General features: G+C 46.9%; 8 protein-coding genes across 8 annotated transcripts; 4 read left to right on the top strand and 4 right to left on the bottom strand.

The window, feature by feature from the left end:
• Positions 1 to 546: 546 nt before the first annotated feature.
• On the top strand, positions 547 to 2,468 carry LY89DRAFT_682110 (acid phosphatase/Vanadium-dependent haloperoxidase). Its single transcript, XM_018214442.1, has one exon. It carries the CDS (start codon positions 1,046 to 1,048, stop codon positions 2,261 to 2,263), a length of 1,218 nt encoding a protein of 405 aa, XP_018074721.1. The 5' UTR covers positions 547 to 1,045; the 3' UTR covers positions 2,264 to 2,468.
• A 345-nt stretch (positions 2,469 to 2,813) lies between these two features.
• LY89DRAFT_779145 (uncharacterized protein) lies at positions 2,814 to 4,823 on the bottom strand. Its single transcript, XM_018222273.1, has 4 exons — positions 3,650 to 4,823; positions 3,379 to 3,596; positions 3,181 to 3,331; positions 2,814 to 3,121 (listed from the first exon to the last, which is right to left on the bottom strand). Exons 1-4 carry the CDS (start codon positions 4,552 to 4,554, stop codon positions 2,845 to 2,847), a joined length of 1,551 nt encoding a protein of 516 aa, XP_018074720.1. The 5' UTR covers positions 4,555 to 4,823; the 3' UTR covers positions 2,814 to 2,844.
• A 987-nt stretch (positions 4,824 to 5,810) lies between these two features.
• LY89DRAFT_730410 (amidase signature enzyme) lies at positions 5,811 to 7,496 on the top strand (the record flags this gene model as incomplete). The annotated part of the gene is made up of 2 exons (XM_018219476.1): positions 5,811 to 6,396; positions 6,448 to 7,496. The coding sequence occupies 2 exons, from the start codon at positions 5,811 to 5,813 to the stop codon at positions 7,494 to 7,496; spliced, it is 1,635 nt and encodes a 544-aa protein (XP_018074719.1).
• A 483-nt stretch (positions 7,497 to 7,979) lies between these two features.
• On the top strand, positions 7,980 to 9,236 carry LY89DRAFT_441818 (uncharacterized protein). The gene is made up of 2 exons (XM_018207543.1): positions 7,980 to 8,569; positions 8,626 to 9,236. Exons 1-2 carry the CDS (start codon positions 8,287 to 8,289, stop codon positions 9,111 to 9,113), a joined length of 771 nt encoding a protein of 256 aa, XP_018074718.1. The 5' UTR covers positions 7,980 to 8,286; the 3' UTR covers positions 9,114 to 9,236.
• Positions 9,237 to 10,211: 975 nt separating this feature from the next.
• LY89DRAFT_730408 (uncharacterized protein) lies at positions 10,212 to 12,043 on the bottom strand (the record flags this gene model as incomplete). The annotated part of the gene is made up of 2 exons (XM_018219474.1): positions 10,212 to 11,824; positions 11,875 to 12,043. The coding sequence occupies 2 exons, from the start codon at positions 12,041 to 12,043 to the stop codon at positions 10,212 to 10,214; spliced, it is 1,782 nt and encodes a 593-aa protein (XP_018074717.1).
• A 274-nt stretch (positions 12,044 to 12,317) lies between these two features.
• On the bottom strand, positions 12,318 to 13,605 carry LY89DRAFT_578754 (uncharacterized protein; the record flags this gene model as incomplete). Its single annotated transcript, XM_018208964.1, has 2 exons — positions 12,318 to 12,596; positions 12,649 to 13,605. 2 exons carry the CDS (start codon positions 13,603 to 13,605, stop codon positions 12,318 to 12,320), a joined length of 1,236 nt encoding a protein of 411 aa, XP_018074716.1.
• Positions 13,606 to 13,899: 294 nt separating this feature from the next.
• LY89DRAFT_578468 (uncharacterized protein) lies at positions 13,900 to 14,372 on the top strand (the record flags this gene model as incomplete). Its single annotated transcript, XM_018208945.1, has 2 exons — positions 13,900 to 13,960; positions 14,011 to 14,372. 2 exons carry the CDS (start codon positions 13,900 to 13,902, stop codon positions 14,370 to 14,372), a joined length of 423 nt encoding a protein of 140 aa, XP_018074715.1.
• Positions 14,373 to 14,940: 568 nt separating this feature from the next.
• LY89DRAFT_730406 (uncharacterized protein) lies at positions 14,941 to 16,350 on the bottom strand (the record flags this gene model as incomplete). The annotated part of the gene is made up of 1 exon (XM_018219473.1): positions 14,941 to 16,350. The coding sequence occupies one exon, from the start codon at positions 16,348 to 16,350 to the stop codon at positions 14,941 to 14,943; it is 1,410 nt and encodes a 469-aa protein (XP_018074714.1).
• Positions 16,351 to 17,044: the final 694 nt, after the last annotated feature.

The raw sequence follows: 17,044 nt of genomic DNA, 5'->3' as shown, positions 1-17,044 counted from the left end.
AGCAACGAATAAATACACCTCTTCACCTTGTGGTCTCTGCTACGTCAACTTAAAGTTGTTTAACTGTATGACGTTGAGGATTTGTGAGGAGACCTAAGCGGTAGTACGGCTTTTCCTAGCTCCCGCCGCCACTGCACCCCACCTCTGACCCGCGGCAATCGACTTTGGCACGCTCCTATCTAAGGACATGGGCATAGCATTTCGAGATATCGCCCAAGAACGCTCCTTCAGAACATCCTCCCATACACTTGTCTCGTATGATAATTTTCTGAGTAATGTTCAAGTACCAAACGTGTTTGGGTCGAAGGCCTCCCATCTCATGTTGCGATCAGCTACGGCCAAGGATCCAATAAATTGCCCTGAACTTGACAAATCAAGCATGTCACTGCCGCCGCATCGATATCCTTGTGAAAATCGCACATCACACTCGCCAGATGAACGTCGGATGTTAAGCAAAGTTTTCAATGTGAGAATGTGAGAAGAACCAGGGTCGAACGGACATTTCATGAATACATAGAGAAAGCTTTTCCAGGTACAACAGGTACGCACATGTGGCCCACATCACTGCCGTGTACAAAAACGGTAATGGCTACTGTAAGGGGCCAGTCTAGAGCATCCGGTTGCTCCTGGGTCCCATTAGGAACAGCAACCTTCTAGAGAGACTTGGAAGCAGTGATGCCAACCACGACCGCAACTTTCTCTCAGTGGAGAATTGATTGTATCGGAATTTTCCCATACCAGGTCGCGATGATAAAGATTGTACGAGATTTATGTTTTCTTGGCGCGGAATTTGGTCTCGTGCCAACCGGTCTTTCCTTCCTTGGCAAGCTCATTGGTCCAATCAAAGGACTTGGGAATGACTTCAACTACGTGTGCATGTCTCCAAGCCACCGATCAACAAAGACCAAGATTTGCATAGCCTCTTGGAGATCATGTCTTTCGTTTTCGCCTAGTTGCCTGACCTAGAAGGATATCAAGGCGAACCTTCCCCATATCTCCTTCGTCGCAACTTCTACCCAAAGATTATAAACCCTGTGCATCAATTATGAATCTCTTGCGATCGAAAACTCGGCTTGGCGGTCGAGTAACTATAGCTCTTGTAGCTTCGTACGTTCTTGACTGGATCGTAGTCATCCTCGCAGCTGTCATTGGAGCGGTTCTATCGACCATCACCCCAAATCAGCGTCCATTCTCTCTTACAAACGCCGAGATTTCCTTTCCATACGTCGAGACAGACAAGATCTCCACCACATTGTTGGTAATCCTTGGTCTGGTCGTCCCAGCTGTCATTATTGCATTGGTCTGTCTAGCCCTGGTACCAGGCCCAACGGTCTCGAAATCAACCCCGAAGGGATTGATCTGGCGAAGAAGGTTATGGGAATGGCATACAGGATGGTTGGGTCTTGCGCTCTCTTGTGCTGCCGCTTTCTTCATTACCAATGGAATGAAGAACCTCTTCGGCAAACCTCGACCAGATCTCTTGTCAAGATGCGAACCTGATGTTATCAACATCGCCAACTACACCGTTGGCGGATTTCCCAATGCTCTGGAGGGCTTCAACGTTGTTTCGGCAGCTATCTGTAAGCAAACAGACAAATCAATGCTCAACGACGGATTCAGAAGCTTTTCTAGCGGTCACTCGTCGTTTTCTGCCGCTGGACTTGTCTATCTCAGTCTCTTCCTTGCCTCCAAGCTCGCCATTACCATTCCGTTCCTCGCCCCCAATTTATTCTCTCGCGACGAATCTCGATTCGCAGCATTCCCTTCTCGAGCAGAGCACCACGAACTACAAAATCTCTCCCCATCCTCTCCAAAAAAGCTCCCGGCTTCGAGCAACGAACGGCTACAAGAACCATCAGGACACAACGACGCTTTCATCGCAGCACGTAATCAAGCCGCAGCACCGCCAGTCTACCTGCTTGTTATAGCCGTTATCCCTTTCTTCCTCTCGATCTATATCTCCTCGACTCGGTATTCTGACTTCAAGCACCACGGTTTCGATATTCTGTTCGGCTTTTTCATTGGGACTGTTACCGCGGTTTTGGCATTCCGCCTGTACCACTTACCAATAAGCCAAGGAGCAGGCTGGTCATGGGGACCTCGAAGCAAGGACAGGAGTTTCTGGGCTGGCATTGGAGTTGGAAATTATGTTGGGACGAATGCGAACAGAGTGACGAAACCCAGAGATGTTGAAGCTGGAACATCTGGCAGGCGAACGACTGGTGATATGGGTATAAGCGACAGAATAGATACGGCTGTGTAACTGGTAATTTGGAAAGAAAAGCTTCTGGATCGAAGGACCTCCTAGTTGAGCTTCTACTCTATAATCAGTGGAGGTCTGTTGAGGACGTATAATGGCGAGGAGCTAAATTTCCAGCATTGGCGGCGGCGTTTGATGGGAAGATACCAACTTTCTTTTTGGTCTGCAACGATTGTAGTTTTTGTATTGCATGATTCCTTGGTTGTACCCGTTAGTTATAAATAAAGTAATCTCCTTGTCCCCGAAACTTTTTATCGTTCAGTCTTCTCTCTAAGCACTGATTGACCGAAACTCCCCTCACAATAGAGAGGATTTCACTTTCCAGAGAATAGCAAAAGCATTTTCCACCTCAAACTGTCTCCTTGAATGACCAAAATAAGGTAATATCCTATTATTGGACTCAGGTCGTAAGAGTCAAGAATGTAGCGCAAGCGCACTTGAGGTTTTTACGAGTAGACTGCACTTACAGACGTTCTCCTCAGCTCTAATATCATCATCAGAAAGGATAATCGAAACACGAAAGAACAAAAATTACATTTTCAACATTATCATTACTGACACTCTGCCCCAAGCGGCTTCCCAACTCACTGATAGCTCGCAGCCAGCACCCCCGTGAAACCCCTAGCTCTCAAATCCAACAAACACTGCCCAAACAACCCATTCGCCCAACTGAACCACTCCCTCGTCCAGATAGTCTCGTCAAACGAATTAATACTCTCATGAATTAAACCCAGTCCATCGGTCGAAGAAACAAGCTGTTTGAGCTGGCCTTCAATTTCTGATGTGTCGCTGCTGGTGAAGATGCGGATTATGGATGCCATGGGCCAGGCTAGACCGAAGCCATCGTGTGGTCCACCGACGCTGGGAGGGGTGTTAGTATTTTGGTTTGAGATTTTGAGTGAGGGGAGGGGAAGACGTACGCGCTGAGGACGGGACCTCGCATGTAATACCCGTTATCTGCGCTGAGGACGAAATTCCTTGTGTTTTGATAGATGGGATCAGTGGCGTTTAAGTAGCCGAAGAATGGAGCGCTGAGGAGACTGGGGATATTGGCGTCGTCCATTCGGTTTACTGTTTGTTGTTAGTTTGTGGACTTGCAAAGTGATGTATGGACGTACCTGAGCCGAAACCGTCGACTTCATAGGCGTACACTTGTCCGTATTTTGGGTCTGTGACGATGCCGTATTGAGTGATGGCGTCTTTGATCCTGCCGGAGAAGTTGTGCATATGATTTGCGAGGTTTCTTTCATTGCCGATGTTGGCCATGATGGTGGACGCCGAGTCGAGATATCGAGAGAACATCATGTTTGCTGGGATGAATAGTTGATAGATAGTCCTGTTCTCGATAATCAGCGCGCTTTTAGCTCAGAGTGAAGAGAGAGAACTTACGCATCATCACTGGGTCTGAACGCCGACCTTACCAACCCTGTGCCACTTTGTACCGGATTTCCTCTCCCTGAGTTCGAAAGTGTTTCTGTCCCCGATGTTGTTTGTCGCTGCCAGGTATAAGGAAGGGTATTCACACTCCCATTCGAAGCATAAGTACCAATGAGCAAGCTCTCCGTTGTCGAAATGATAGTATTGATAGCATCAACCCATTGGAATTTTCTAAAGAAATCAATATCACCCGTGGCTTCGTAGTAATTGGTCGAGATCTCTAAGAATGCTGCGAGTGAGTCCAATTCGTATTTGCATTCGAAAACTGTGAGGTTTGATTTTGGAGGCGTGAAATTGTCGGGAGTAGCTTGGTTTTGCTCGGCGGGAAGACCTGACTCTACAGGCGGTTGGAAGGAATTGCAGAATGGTGCTTCATTGATGTATCGTGCTTGGAGATTAATGACTCCTCGATATAAACTGGCGATGGAATCGTAGCTTGAGCTTGCATTTAGCAGCGTAAGGTAACTCTGCATTTGGTTTGCCGAATCTCTCAACCACATAGCGTTGATGTCTCCCGTAATCAAGAATGTCAATTCTTCTGCTGAATTGTTGGCAGCGAAGCCCTTCCATTTGACTGCCGTATCGAGCGTATTTGGGAACGAATTGTAGAACAATCGATACAAGTCTGGGTCCTTGATTACGGATTGCATGTCGATCAATGTTTGTTCCACGATGCTTGAATTGAAGGTCCGACATGCTGGCTCAGGTCTCATATATGAGAGCTGATATCGACCCGTAGAATACGGTTCATGTTTTTGCTGGGAGAATGTAGAATAATCGGGACATTGAGCATTTCCACTGGTAGCTGCCAGCGTACTCACAGCTGCGAAGCCAAGCAAAACTCTTTGAAGCCCCATTTTCTTGACAGCAAAGTTCTTCTTCGAGTCCGAAAAAGCCTCCCACAGGAATTGTCGAATAGAGCTCCTCGTCCAGCGCCATCATGGCCTCCAGGGAAGAGGTCTATTTAAGCAGGATGATCAGGAACAAAATTAAGAGCTACCCCACCTTGTCGGTACCTTGAATCCCTGCCCACTAGGACAAGATGTCAGACTTCCCCGCCTCTGCCCATGGCACAGCAGGGACACATGAGATCATTACTTGATGTTTTCTCACCAAACGACAGAAAAAGGTCCGGACAACACGGGACCCACCATTCTCCTCGTGGTCTAACGGCGATGATCTGCACCCCGCAATGGTGGAACGTTACAGTGCCATTCGCCAGCGAACATGTTTGATTTTGCAGCGAAGGAAGACGAAGAATGAAAGGACCGATTCTGCTTGGATAAGATCACGAGGCTGAAAAGCTAAATGCTGTGCTCAGGGTGGTAGATGAAGGCATAGTTCTTACTTGAGACGAAATATGATTTGGGGTAAATGGCACTCATTCGCTGTGAAATGTCCCGAGACAACCACTATTTCAGGGGAGCCAAGATGCCATGATCGTGGGTTTGTAGAACAAAAGGTTGGATCTTTGTACCTTTTGAAGTTAGATTAGCAGAGAAATAGATGGAAGAAATAGATGGAAGACAACGATGAGAAGAACATGACATGGAGTTCTTGAGTTTGATCTCCAGGTTTTGCTCTATCCAAAGATTGATGCACTTTCGTCCCAACATGCCCGGTCTGAGTGCCGTTATCAGAAGTTTGTTGCAAATCGCAAAAGGTAAAATACCCAAAAAGAGCTATTTCTTGAACTAACGAGATATCTCTTCTCAAGGTAATCAAGAACGAGTTCGCTAAGTATTGGCATACTTTGGGTATTGTTGCCCGAAAGTGGGAGGAGGTGTCAGAGAATAGATATATGTCTTTAGTATATCAGGAGCTAGTCTGATATTATCCGTAGAGCAAGCAAAGTATCAGATTTATCAGCAACGTAGGTGTGTTATTAACAGCGCGGCCGCATGACGTTTGAAGCTCCGAGCTCCACCAACTCTTGTCTTCTCTTTCATCGCTCGTCGCTCTTCTCCATCCGCTTTAGTATCGGGAATCAGCTCGCAAAGATAATGACTTTTCGGAATCAAGTACCCGCGATAGCGGTCACATATATGACCTCCGCCATGGACTGTTGTGGGTTGCGAGGTCGCCGGTTGAAGCATCTGGAATTGATATCAAAATGAAAAGCTCTCACATAGCAGCTTTGGCACTCAATGTCCTAGTTGTCATTGGAACATCCTTCACTTCCGAACCTTTCGACAGCCGCGAAGCCACGATAGAAGGTGTCCACAATGCACTCTACTCCGGTATAACATCCTGCCGCGAGGTCGTCTCCTCCTTCATCAGTCGAATCGAGGCGTTCAACCCCACGGCCAACGCAATCATTAGCCTCAATCCCAATGCATTGACCATTGCGGATGAGATGGATACTCAACTTTCGACTGGCAATGCCACAGGTTCGCTGTTTTGCATACCTGTCCTGCTGAAGGATAATTATGATACGGTCGATATGAACACGACTGGAGGCTGTCTGGATTTGGCTGGTAATAAGCCTACAGAAGACGCTCCTGTGGTTACCGCTTTTAAAAATGCTGGAGCCATCATATTGGGCAAGGCCAACCTGCATGAGCTGGCATTGGAAGGCCTATCAGTCTCTTCCTTAGGTGGGCAGACCATCAATCCTTACGATCATACAAGGACTCCAGGGGGAAGCAGTGGAGGGACAGGAGCAGCAATTGCTACGAGCTTTGCGGTATTCGGCACAGGTAATCGCCATGGCAGAGTTTTGCACATACATTGAGACTGACCATATCTAGGAACGGACACCGTGAACTCCTTGCGAAGCCCAGCAAGTGCCAACAGTCTTTACAGCGTTCGACCAACAAGAGGCTTGATATCGAGAGCTGGTATTATTCCTATATCCTATACGCAAGATGCAATTGGTCCAATTGCAAGGAATGTGAAAGACCTAGCCGTTGGGCTCACGGTCATGACAAGTGTCGGTTATGATGCAAATGATAACACTACAGCCCTGATTCCTGCATCATCTGTTGGGGTGGACTATTCTAAGACCATGTATGGCGGAAGCCTCAAAGGTATGAGGTTTGGACTGTTACAAGGCTTCTTTAACAGGACTGCAAGCAACGAGACCACACCAGTAAATCAGGTTATGGACAACATGATATCTGTTCTCGAAGCAGCTGGAGCTACTGTAGTTTCGGTCAACGAGACAGTCTACAACGCGACTGCTATCGCCACACTTGATGTACAAACATCAGAGTATCGGCAAGAATTGGACTCCTATCTAGAGATGTACGGTTCTCAGGGCTTGACTTTCAACGAGCTTTACAGTAGCTCCAAATTCTTGGTCATACCGAGCCAGTACAGCTATGTCAATACCGCTCTAAAGTCGTCCACCAGTAATTCATCCTATCCGCCAACTAAGCTCGGGATACAGAATCTTACAACCATTCTGAGCTCGACATTCTCATCCTACTCGCTGGATGCTATCATCTATCCTGAACAGAAGAATCTTGTTGTCAAGATTGGATCTCCCTCTCAATCAGGTCGCAACGGAATCCTCGCCGCTCTGACAGGGTCTCCTGTGGTGACTGTGCCGGCAGGCTTCTCTCCGTCGACAGAGGATGCACCCATTGGGGTTCCGATTGGGATGGAGATCCTCGGAAAGCCCTGGACTGAGAGCAAGTTGCTCAATATAGCTGCACACATATCAGATCTTACCCACATCAGACGTATGCCGCAATTTGCAAATGGATCTGTGGAAGTGTCTTCATACGAAGCAATTCCAACAATTACCCCAAATAAATCCAACATTCCAGCTGCATATCCTGTTGGTACATTGTAAGTCAGCAGATGTTGCAGCGCAATCTCACTTGAGCTGGCGGGAAATTTGGTTCCCAAAATGGAAACTCCCGAGGGATGGAGAAGCTGGGGTAATTTTCTGACATCCGCTGCATCCTGGCGATGGCTTCGAAATATTTTCACCAACTCTAGAGGTCGTCGAAGATGTATATATATCATTTATCGAAGCTGCGCTGCTTGGATATGATGCGAGCAGCTACATTAGACGCATAAGTAAGCGCAATGCACACCTCGAAAAGGGGGATGTTGGATATGTATATTTCCACTATTATGCCGAGGCAAGCGCCCACCCATGCACGGTACCTTTGTGGCTGCATTTCGATGAGGCTCCTGTCTCTCAGGAACCAGGAGCAGTAAATCCAAACTTCGTGGCGATTTTCGAGTCCATGATTCCCCCATCAAATTTCCTTATCATGCTCTATTTTTAAAGATAGAGTGTTTTCAATCTAGTTTTCGTCATGTCATGACGGGGTTTCTATCGCTCTGCAACATGTTTCATGTTGGACAGGGAATGCATGGCCTCATCAAAGCAGTCAGCCTTGTACGTCCAAGCCCCTTCTTTCGCGCAGCCTTCCCTGCAGCAAATCCTCCCGCAGTGGAAATTGCGCGGCCTCTGCTCTCGCTGCGCGCCACTATCGTGAGAACGTTTGTTTTTCCTGTCTTCGAGCCCTGGCGCGTACAGAGAAACATCATAAACACGACATCGCTCGACACGAACTGCCATTGAATCGATCGTCAAAGCACAATGCGATCCTGACACCCTGAAAATTACGATGCTTCCTCCCACTCTTCAGATTCTGGCTGTGGGCCTCTTGGCCCAGTTCGCTGCTGCTACAGCGACTCCGACCTGCGTCTCATCGTCTGAAGGCTATCAAGTGGGACAAGTTGACTATCTATTCAATGCTTTTTGCAATCAACTGTCAGGCGACGGTTTTACGACACAGCAGCAAATATATGGCATGCCCGTGATCTCTTTTGACTTCACATCTGCGAGCAGCTCAGATACTTGCAACCTTGACAATTGTCTTGCCAGTTACCAGTCCTTGGTGCAGTCGTGTAAGTAACCTACACAGCGAAAACGTTGATATAGACGAAGCTGAGACATGGCACAGGTCAATTGCCCAATTCAACGATATGGGGTACTGGAAGTCTAGATTCGGGATGCGGAACCTACAACTTCACGATTTGGAACACTGCTGAGAACCCCGTTACACTGGGTACACCTACGACAACGATTCAAGGATCTACTTTGACTACAGCGCCATTGATTACATTGACGTCTTCGTCAACGACTTCGACCACGTCTGTCTCTTTGACGTCTTCGCTCTCATCACCGACATCGAGTTCGGCTAGTGTGATTGCTAGCTCTACGTCTTTAGCAGCAATCTTCTACTCAAATGGCACATCGACGGCTTCTGGGGCAGCGAGTGGAAGTGGAGCAATCGTGAGCACGGGATCGGTAACAGCAGTAGCGACTGCGGCATCTACGACGAAACCGGCTGTAGGCAACACGGCTTTGGGGACAAGCGGTGCGGATATCTTGAGAGCTAGCGGATATTCGTTAATGGTGGTGGCGTGTGTGTTTGGTTTGTGGTTGTAAGAATTTTGGTATGAAATCATTGGGGTGGAAGACGATGTTTGAAAGATACCCTATATTAATATATAATTTCAAGCCAAAGGTGTTGAGACTTATAGGTGTTTGTAGCATTGAATTCAAAGTACCTTGATATTTTGCGGCTTTCACTACTCAAAATTCTGTGGCCACCACCTAAGCTTAAAAGACCCCAAAGCACTAAGAATAATTAATTATCGCGATGCAATTGACCTGCGATTGCACTTAATTCAATTCTGCATATTTTATATGTTTTTTATTAATAAAATAATAAGGTTAAGAGTCCTTATTATGCGCTGGAGCAGCACCCTGCACAGCTGTTAGGCTGCCAGGCATTACACCCTAAGCGACTCCCTAAGGTGCACGTATCATGATTAGCGCACACCCCTAGTGCGACTACAGTATCTGCTAATTGCACCCCTTGCTACTGCTGCCTTAGGCTTGAACAATTATCTAAACTTCACTTGCGCATAATAACGATTTCATTTATTTATATTATTAGAAAAAGGATATATAAGCTAATATGCATTATATAATTGATCGCAGCTTAAGTGCAGCGCCAAAAATAGTAATTTTTGGGGTATTCTAAGCTTGGGTGGTGGCCACAGAATTTTGAGAAAGTCGTTATGAGCACAGTGTACGTACGGGCCTCGGTACATGAGGTGGTTTAGTTGTTTTCAGTTCATCTACAAACTTAATTGCTAGAAATTATTGCTCCTTTGCGAAACGTCTAGACTAGATTAGGTCCATGTTTGCTTTCCTCGTTTGGCTAAGGTCACAGAAGGCAATTTTCACGTTTCCTAACATAGGTGCCATATTACTTGGCAAGAGCCGAGTGTTTCTACTACATGAGAAGGTATTCAATGGTATCTTAAGATTGCTAGTTCTTCTACATATCTGCAGCATCAAGGACATAATTTCTTAAAGCTTCATCGTCAAATCTGAAAAAATGTGCATGGAAACAAGACACTGGCTATTCATGGTCGTCCCACTTGTAGTATGCCCTTTCCTTACTCCTCTCACTCACGGCCCCTAAGGTGCCTTGTAACTGTTCTAATGAACTCAAAAACGATAGGTGAAGGCATGTTACCACGGCCGTTTACAGACTCTGCCCATGCTTCCTGCTCCACTAGTAGAACCGCTTCCTCCATTCACAGGATCAGCCGGGGTTGGATGGACCGTACTTCCCTTGAAGGGACCAAATGCTGCAAACAAATTACTGTGTACCCCCGAGCTGTAGGATGAACCAGGACAAACTGTGATGCCGGTATTGTAGGACGAGGTCGGTGGTGCAGCAAAGCTGGTCCCTCGCTCATGTGCAAAGAGACCAGGTTTCTGCTGCACTATTTGCTGATTGGGAGCCGTTGTTGTGTCTCCAAATCCACCAGCCGCTTGTCCAGGTCCGAAGAGGCCATTACCGCCACCGAGATGTCCTGGTTGCTGAATGGTGGCGGGAATTGTTCCGAATGGGTTCGAGACATTGCTTGTTATCGACTCGCAAGGCGACTCTTTTCTTCGAGAGAATGGTGCGAAGAGGCCAGTGTATGCTGGTGGTTCGATCTTAGGCTCTTTGGCCGTCCTGTCAACACCGCCTCGTCCTCGGCTCCTGTTTCCTCTCCCTCTTCCTCGAGCTGCTGCCTTTGAAATCACATTGACTCCCCCAACATCATAGTCATCTTCACTATCAACACCCTCCACAGACATCGAATCCTTCCTCGTCACCCGCTCCAACTTTCTCTGTACAACCACAGGATCTTCCCCCGTCTTCTGAGACTCAAGAAATGCCGCTCCTACAATCCCATTACATTTCTCCACGCTGCTCAAGAATGGCTCATATCCAGGTACAGGTATGAAAAACCCTCGAGCATTCTGGATGAATGTACCAGTCACCAATCCAGATTTGTAGTCTCCAAGCTCTTTTGCCTTAGCAAGTTCCTCGGTTTCTCGCTTTTTGGAACTATCCACACCACTTAGACGATCTCGCAAGATTGCTATATCGTCTCTTGAAGGACCCTTCCAAGGTCCGGTTGGATTTGGATTAAAGCCAGCTTTTCTTGCCCGGGCGTACATATTTGGTCCGGTGTCCCAGAAAGTTGTACCAGGTTGGACTGGCTCTTCGGGTTGAGTGGTGGGATCCTCTTTGAAGGTTGAGACTGTGTTGGAGTTGTCATCAGTCACTTCGTGTTTAATTTTTGCTGGACGGCCTCGTTTCCTGGCAGGTGTCGAGTCTGTTTGTTTGACGGGAGAGACAGGCTTGGTTGGTGACTCTGATGCTGTTGGGTTTGTGGTCTGCTTTCGTGGTCTGCCTCTCGGACGGCCCGTTATCTTCTTTCCTGCTTCCAAGTTCTTGTCTGGACCAAAAACGAACTTAGCAGGAGTTGTCTTTGCTTTCTTAGCTGGAACCTCTTCTGCTTCCTCTTCCACTTCGTCGGCGTACTCGGAATCCTTGTCGAAATTGACCTTCCTTTTCTCAGCTGAACTTGGCTCGACAGTATCGATGTCCATTCGATCAGAGTTGGGCGGATTTTTCCGAGTTTTAGTTGGACGCACCACGCTGCCTGTCTTCGCAAATGCTTCTGTAACAGTGCAAGGGTCGAGGATTCCGACTTTCGTGACATCACGTTGCTGGGTGATTCGAAAGTCTCCGTGTTTGGCGTTGTAAACACTTGAACCATCGCGTCCGGCATACACCAAAAGAACTTTATTAAATCAGATTAAGTATGTGATTCTAAGGAGAGCCAAGACTTACTGCCTTCACCACCAGGATGTGACTCCAGAAACTCAGTGAAATCATAGACACTCCATTCTTGCTGATTCTTCTGCTTGATAGCTAGCCATGCCGACTCCGGTGTGTTATGTTGAGCGAGCTCTTCGAGTGAGATGAGGCGATATTTGTCCTCTTTACTCCCGAAAGCCATGATCAGAAGAAAGCAACCAGAAGTTGATAATACAAAGCTTGCATGAGGAGGGAACAAAACATTAGTCTTAAGGCCAACTTGCCCATCTTGAGGCTCGATCAAACAAAGAAGATAGGGTTTGCATTCCTGTGAGAAGAGAGGATCAAAACACTCAAACATTCCAGAACCTTAAAGATTGGTTTCATCTAATGTACATTCCATAAGATTCCGGTAGCCGCTTTGCGACTTACCGATTTTGAAGATTAACACAATAATATACAAACGGGCCGTTCGTCTAATGCCCTGTAACAGGCAGGCCTCTGTTCGTGAGTTCCTGCTCAATCAGTTTCCACCTCCCAACTTGCTTCTCCTTATCGATAGGTGTAACTCTGGTTGCCGATATGTTGACGTTTTGAAGGGATGTCAGAGGTCGCTGGTCTTGCAAAGCTTGTGCTAACTTGCGTGGTTTTGGTGGCGCAATAAGATGTGAGAGGAACGCCCCAGCTGTCTTTGATGGTTGAATGGCCGAGTCTGGTATACGAATGCCGGTCAATCTTAGTACTCGTTTATGCACCTATACTTATGATTAGCATTCGGACTACGTAGTTTGAATGGTTTAAACTTACAGCAAATTTGATCTCAGGGTCTGCTAAGGAAATCTGACGCCAGGAAGGATCAACAGATTTGACAAACTTCTCATATCCGTAGTTTCGCTTCAAAGTCTTGGCAACGTTAATTGTTGATCTGTCTGCCGCTACATCTTCCTCGCTTTCGGTAGGATTCTCGTGTACAGATGTTTCTTCAACGGGCTCCGCAGTAGACTCAGGGTTCAATGGATCTACTGTTGACCTGTCTGCAGCAACGTCCTCCTCGGACTCGGTAGGTGCCTCATGTTCCGCGGTCTCGTCTACAGCTGGCTTGAAAGACTGCATAATAAGCTCTAAAGAAGGACCCTCAGATGCCAGTTCAGCACCACTTTCCGTCAAACTAATCCGAACTCGATGGTTACGATTCCATGCCGCAATCGTTGAGGGAGTCGTTAGAGGGAGCCCAGCCTGCTTGCAAGCAAAGGTCTCCACCAAAGCTCGGTAGAAAGCCGCTGTGATCTGATCTAGATCCTTCATGACCATTTTTGACTTTGGTGCAAATCCTAAGTAGCGATGTTCTGGATCCCAATTGTCCTTCCACCAGTTTCCGAATCCTCCCACCCAAGGTATACGTCCTCCTGCATCGTCGCCCCATGTAGTTGCTTGCTCGTATGTAGTCATGTCTGCTGCTGGTGCCACATTTCGTTTCCTCTCCACGGCTTCCATTTCTTTTAGCTCCTCCTGCTGTTTCTTTTTCGTCTGATCGAATACACTTTCTTCGCCATATGGATTTGCCTGCCCTGGGGGTTTATCTGTACCCCATATCTTATTTCGAATCTTCTCTGTGTATGGTACCTGGGCTGCTCGAATCGCTGAGGTAGAGAAGGGAGCAGCTCGATTCCTGCAGGCCAAACAAAGGTAAATGGACGAAGAATGTGCTGATGACTGAGTTTTCACGAGGTCAATTGACCGCTCTAATCTTGCTACTCGTCGCATCGTGTGTTGGGCCGTGAGCGGTGATTTCAGATGGGTGATGGCTTTCGTTATAACTTTTTTGAGATGGGTTCCAATGGGGAAGCCGGCTAGCGTGGTCCGAGCATCAACTTCACGAACAGCTGAGGAACAGCAGTTGCCTACATACATCAGTGACAGGAACTGCAGTCGCAGACCACGATTTTCAGCTCAGATGGTGTGGTCAGGCCATCGGAATCTTATCTGAGTGAAGAATTCATCATCTGCAGAAGATCTGCTTATTGGTCCTTCACACAGCTCCGAACTGGCGTCGAAGCTATGAACCGACTGTATATCTTCTTTGCGCTTTGCGCATTTCTTGTAACTACTTTAGCAGCTTGTAAGTATTCTGTTCATTTATTGTTCTAGATTGCTAATTAGTCATTATAGCGCCTCCCTCATTCTGCAAATGTACATGCTTCACCAACAGCACGATCATTCCGCTGTCATCACATTCTAGCGGCCTCGATGAAGCTCCCTCTCGATCAGCATCAGCGACTTGTGCGACCTGCAATAAAGCCTTTTGTCTCGCGCAACGACTACCTATCTGTAAGGATGCTGAAGAGAAAGATGTCTATACTACCTGCTTTCAGAGAGATAGCAGGAAGGACCAAATCGTTGTGCTTACGTTTATTGGAGGTACGATCGGGTTGCTGGTCTGGGCAGCTGTGAGGAAATTTCTTGAGAAGAGGAAGGGTGGAGAAGTGAGAATGGAAGATACGCAGAGAGGATATGCTCCGGTTGGGAGGTAGTCGTTATCCATGCGCAGTTCTAGCTGCTCGATGCATGACTGCACTTTCATCACGATGAGTTCTGGGGTATAGAGACGGACAAGGCGTCGGTGTTTTGAGAGATGACAAGTAACTGGGAACCAGCTTTGGCCTACACTTGATCATGAACTGGGCTAGAATCACCAAGAGTATTGGAGCCGAGATGGTTCTTAAGGATCACATGAAATGACCTGGATTCCTATGAAGGCTTCTATGTAGATCCAGAAGGAAGACACAGTCGATGGCGGTAGATGGCAACCCATACAGACTCGGGAGCGGTGCGTGGAGGAGACCTATTTTCGAGGAACAGAATAGGATCTTGATCGCAGAATCACAGGTCGAACCTAGTGTTGGTTGGTGACATAGCATCACTCTGTAAGAGCTGACGCTATATGGCAATCTTATGTCCATAGGGCCCACATTACTATATTCTACACACATATCGTGAACATCAAAGCATCAGAAATTGTCCAAAACACCCAGTTTCTCATCCTTACGCCTTGCCCATGCATCTTCAGTTGAAAGCAATGTCCGGGAGTCTATCTAATATTCATGAATCCCATATAGGCCCATAAGCCGGCACGCCTCGACTTTCCATCTCATATACCAAATGCTTTGTCAACGCCTTGTTGCTTACACAGAATATAGCCTCTGCTCCGTCAGATATGTACAGCTTATAAGCCAGACTCACCAAGTCTTTTCTCCCAACAGCATGTGTATCAATCACCACCGCTTCTGGATCGACCTCTAAGACTTTATCACAAATGTCGTCGCCAAAAGTGTGTCTTGGCTCAGGGGCAGACCACAAAACTCTGCATCTCGTAGCCGGTATATTCATCATCGTCCCCAAACATGGTCCAATACCAGAACCCGTCGTTACAATAATCACTTTCCGAAAAAGCTGAGCCATGCACAACACACCAACAGTTGGTATACCTCGAGTGTAGTAAAATTTCTTAGGGTTGTTGATAGCTCTTCTTGTCCAGTCCCCGGCATTAGAAACAATAAGAGAACCTCCTTGCCCATTCCTTTCTGGTATACAAGCGAATGAATGCCACTCTGTCAATGGTGAGTCGGCTATACGATAGACGACACAGTTCGAGACTTTCTCTGAGAGATGCAGGCGAATAGCGTGAACACCAACACCTAGGCGTTCCGGCTGGATCTTGAGTCGTCGGAGACGCATCCAGGGAAGTGCGACATGAAAACAGGTTGCAATGAGAAGCCAGAAGGCAGGCAATTTGGTGAGTACTGCTCCTGGGGAAGCTGGACCTGCTTGATGTCCAAGAGCGCGAGTGAAGAGCCAAAGCTCAGGCCAGAAAAGACCCAGGACTGCCCATCCACCAAATCGATGAATGTTCTCGAATGTGTTGTGTTCCCAAGACCTAAAAGCTGGGTAGGCTGTAATGAGCATTGCCCAAAGGATGGCAATGACGGAGAAGGTACACATCATGATCAGGGGATCAGCGATTCGGATTGTGATGAATTCCCAAGTCAGGATAGCGGACAAGAGTGAGAACCATAGAACTGAACAAACAGCTGTCCCACTATGAAGGCCTCCATATTCGTACATTTTGGCTAGAGACCGTCGAAGACGAAGAGGTGCCCAAAATGGTACTAACCAGCAAATTCGAAATAGGGTATTGATGATGTAGTCTTGGCGTATCAAAACTGCTACCAGCATATTTGCGGCTGCAGCAGTCGATATATCAACCAGCAGGGGCGAATACTTTGACCTCCTCTTCATCGTGATGATTTTGTGTCCGTGCCATATATTCAGGAGTAGTACAACAAGGAAGATCCGTCTATAGACTCCAAAGACCGTCCATCTTGCATATCTAAGAAGTGAACCTCTCGGAGGTAATTCGATGTTTGGAAGTAAGTCCGTCGAGGATTCTGATGCTTTCCTTTCCGTATATGGACTCTCCAATAGAAATGGTTCCGATTCGTGATCTTCCATGCTGGCGTACGATCTCATTTCCATGTCCATGTTCTTCGTTACAAAACTGGCACCTTAATCTAGTACCACTTTCAAGGCAAAGATGATATGTCTTCAAGTGATCGCATATTCAACGGATTTGTGGTACAATCGATCCAACGCAGAAATGACCTCAAAATGATCGAGCTGAAAGAGCATCAAGACAGGGCGCGAAACGAGTATTGAACTCCAGGATTGTTGCTGTGAGATCCTCAATCCTCTCTTTGCACTAAGAGTTCATACATGTCGAGTACGAGCGACTATGCAGGACAAATAACAGAAAATGCAACTTATATATACAGAAAACAAATGAAAAGAAATCAGCTGAGTTTCTATGCTCGAGAACTTTTGACTTGGCGCGGGACGCTGAACCCCTGAAGCAGAGTCATCCCAGATCTAGACGCCAAGAAAAGCCACACATCCAAGTTGAGCGAGATCTCGTGTTCTGCAAGGCGGTAAAATAAAGCAAACTCTCAGCCGCACACGAGATTTGCTCATGCGAATGTTGAAAAATTAGCAAGATCAGGAAAGTACTGTAGTCTTATGTATTTAAGCTTCAGAGTCAATGATATATTCACATTTTCAAGAATTCTGTATGAAACAATATTCATTAATGTTTGACAAAGCTTGAGAGATTGGAGCTGGCGGGAATATCAGTTCTGAGCTGATCGCTAGC

The sequence above is a fragment of the Mollisia scopiformis genome, assembly GCF_001500285.1.
Source record: "Mollisia scopiformis unplaced genomic scaffold LY89scaffold_6, whole genome shotgun sequence".
Classification (NCBI taxonomy): Eukaryota; Fungi; Ascomycota; class Leotiomycetes; order Helotiales; family Mollisiaceae; genus Mollisia; species Mollisia scopiformis.
This window is presented reverse-complemented; position numbering and strand designations above follow the sequence as displayed.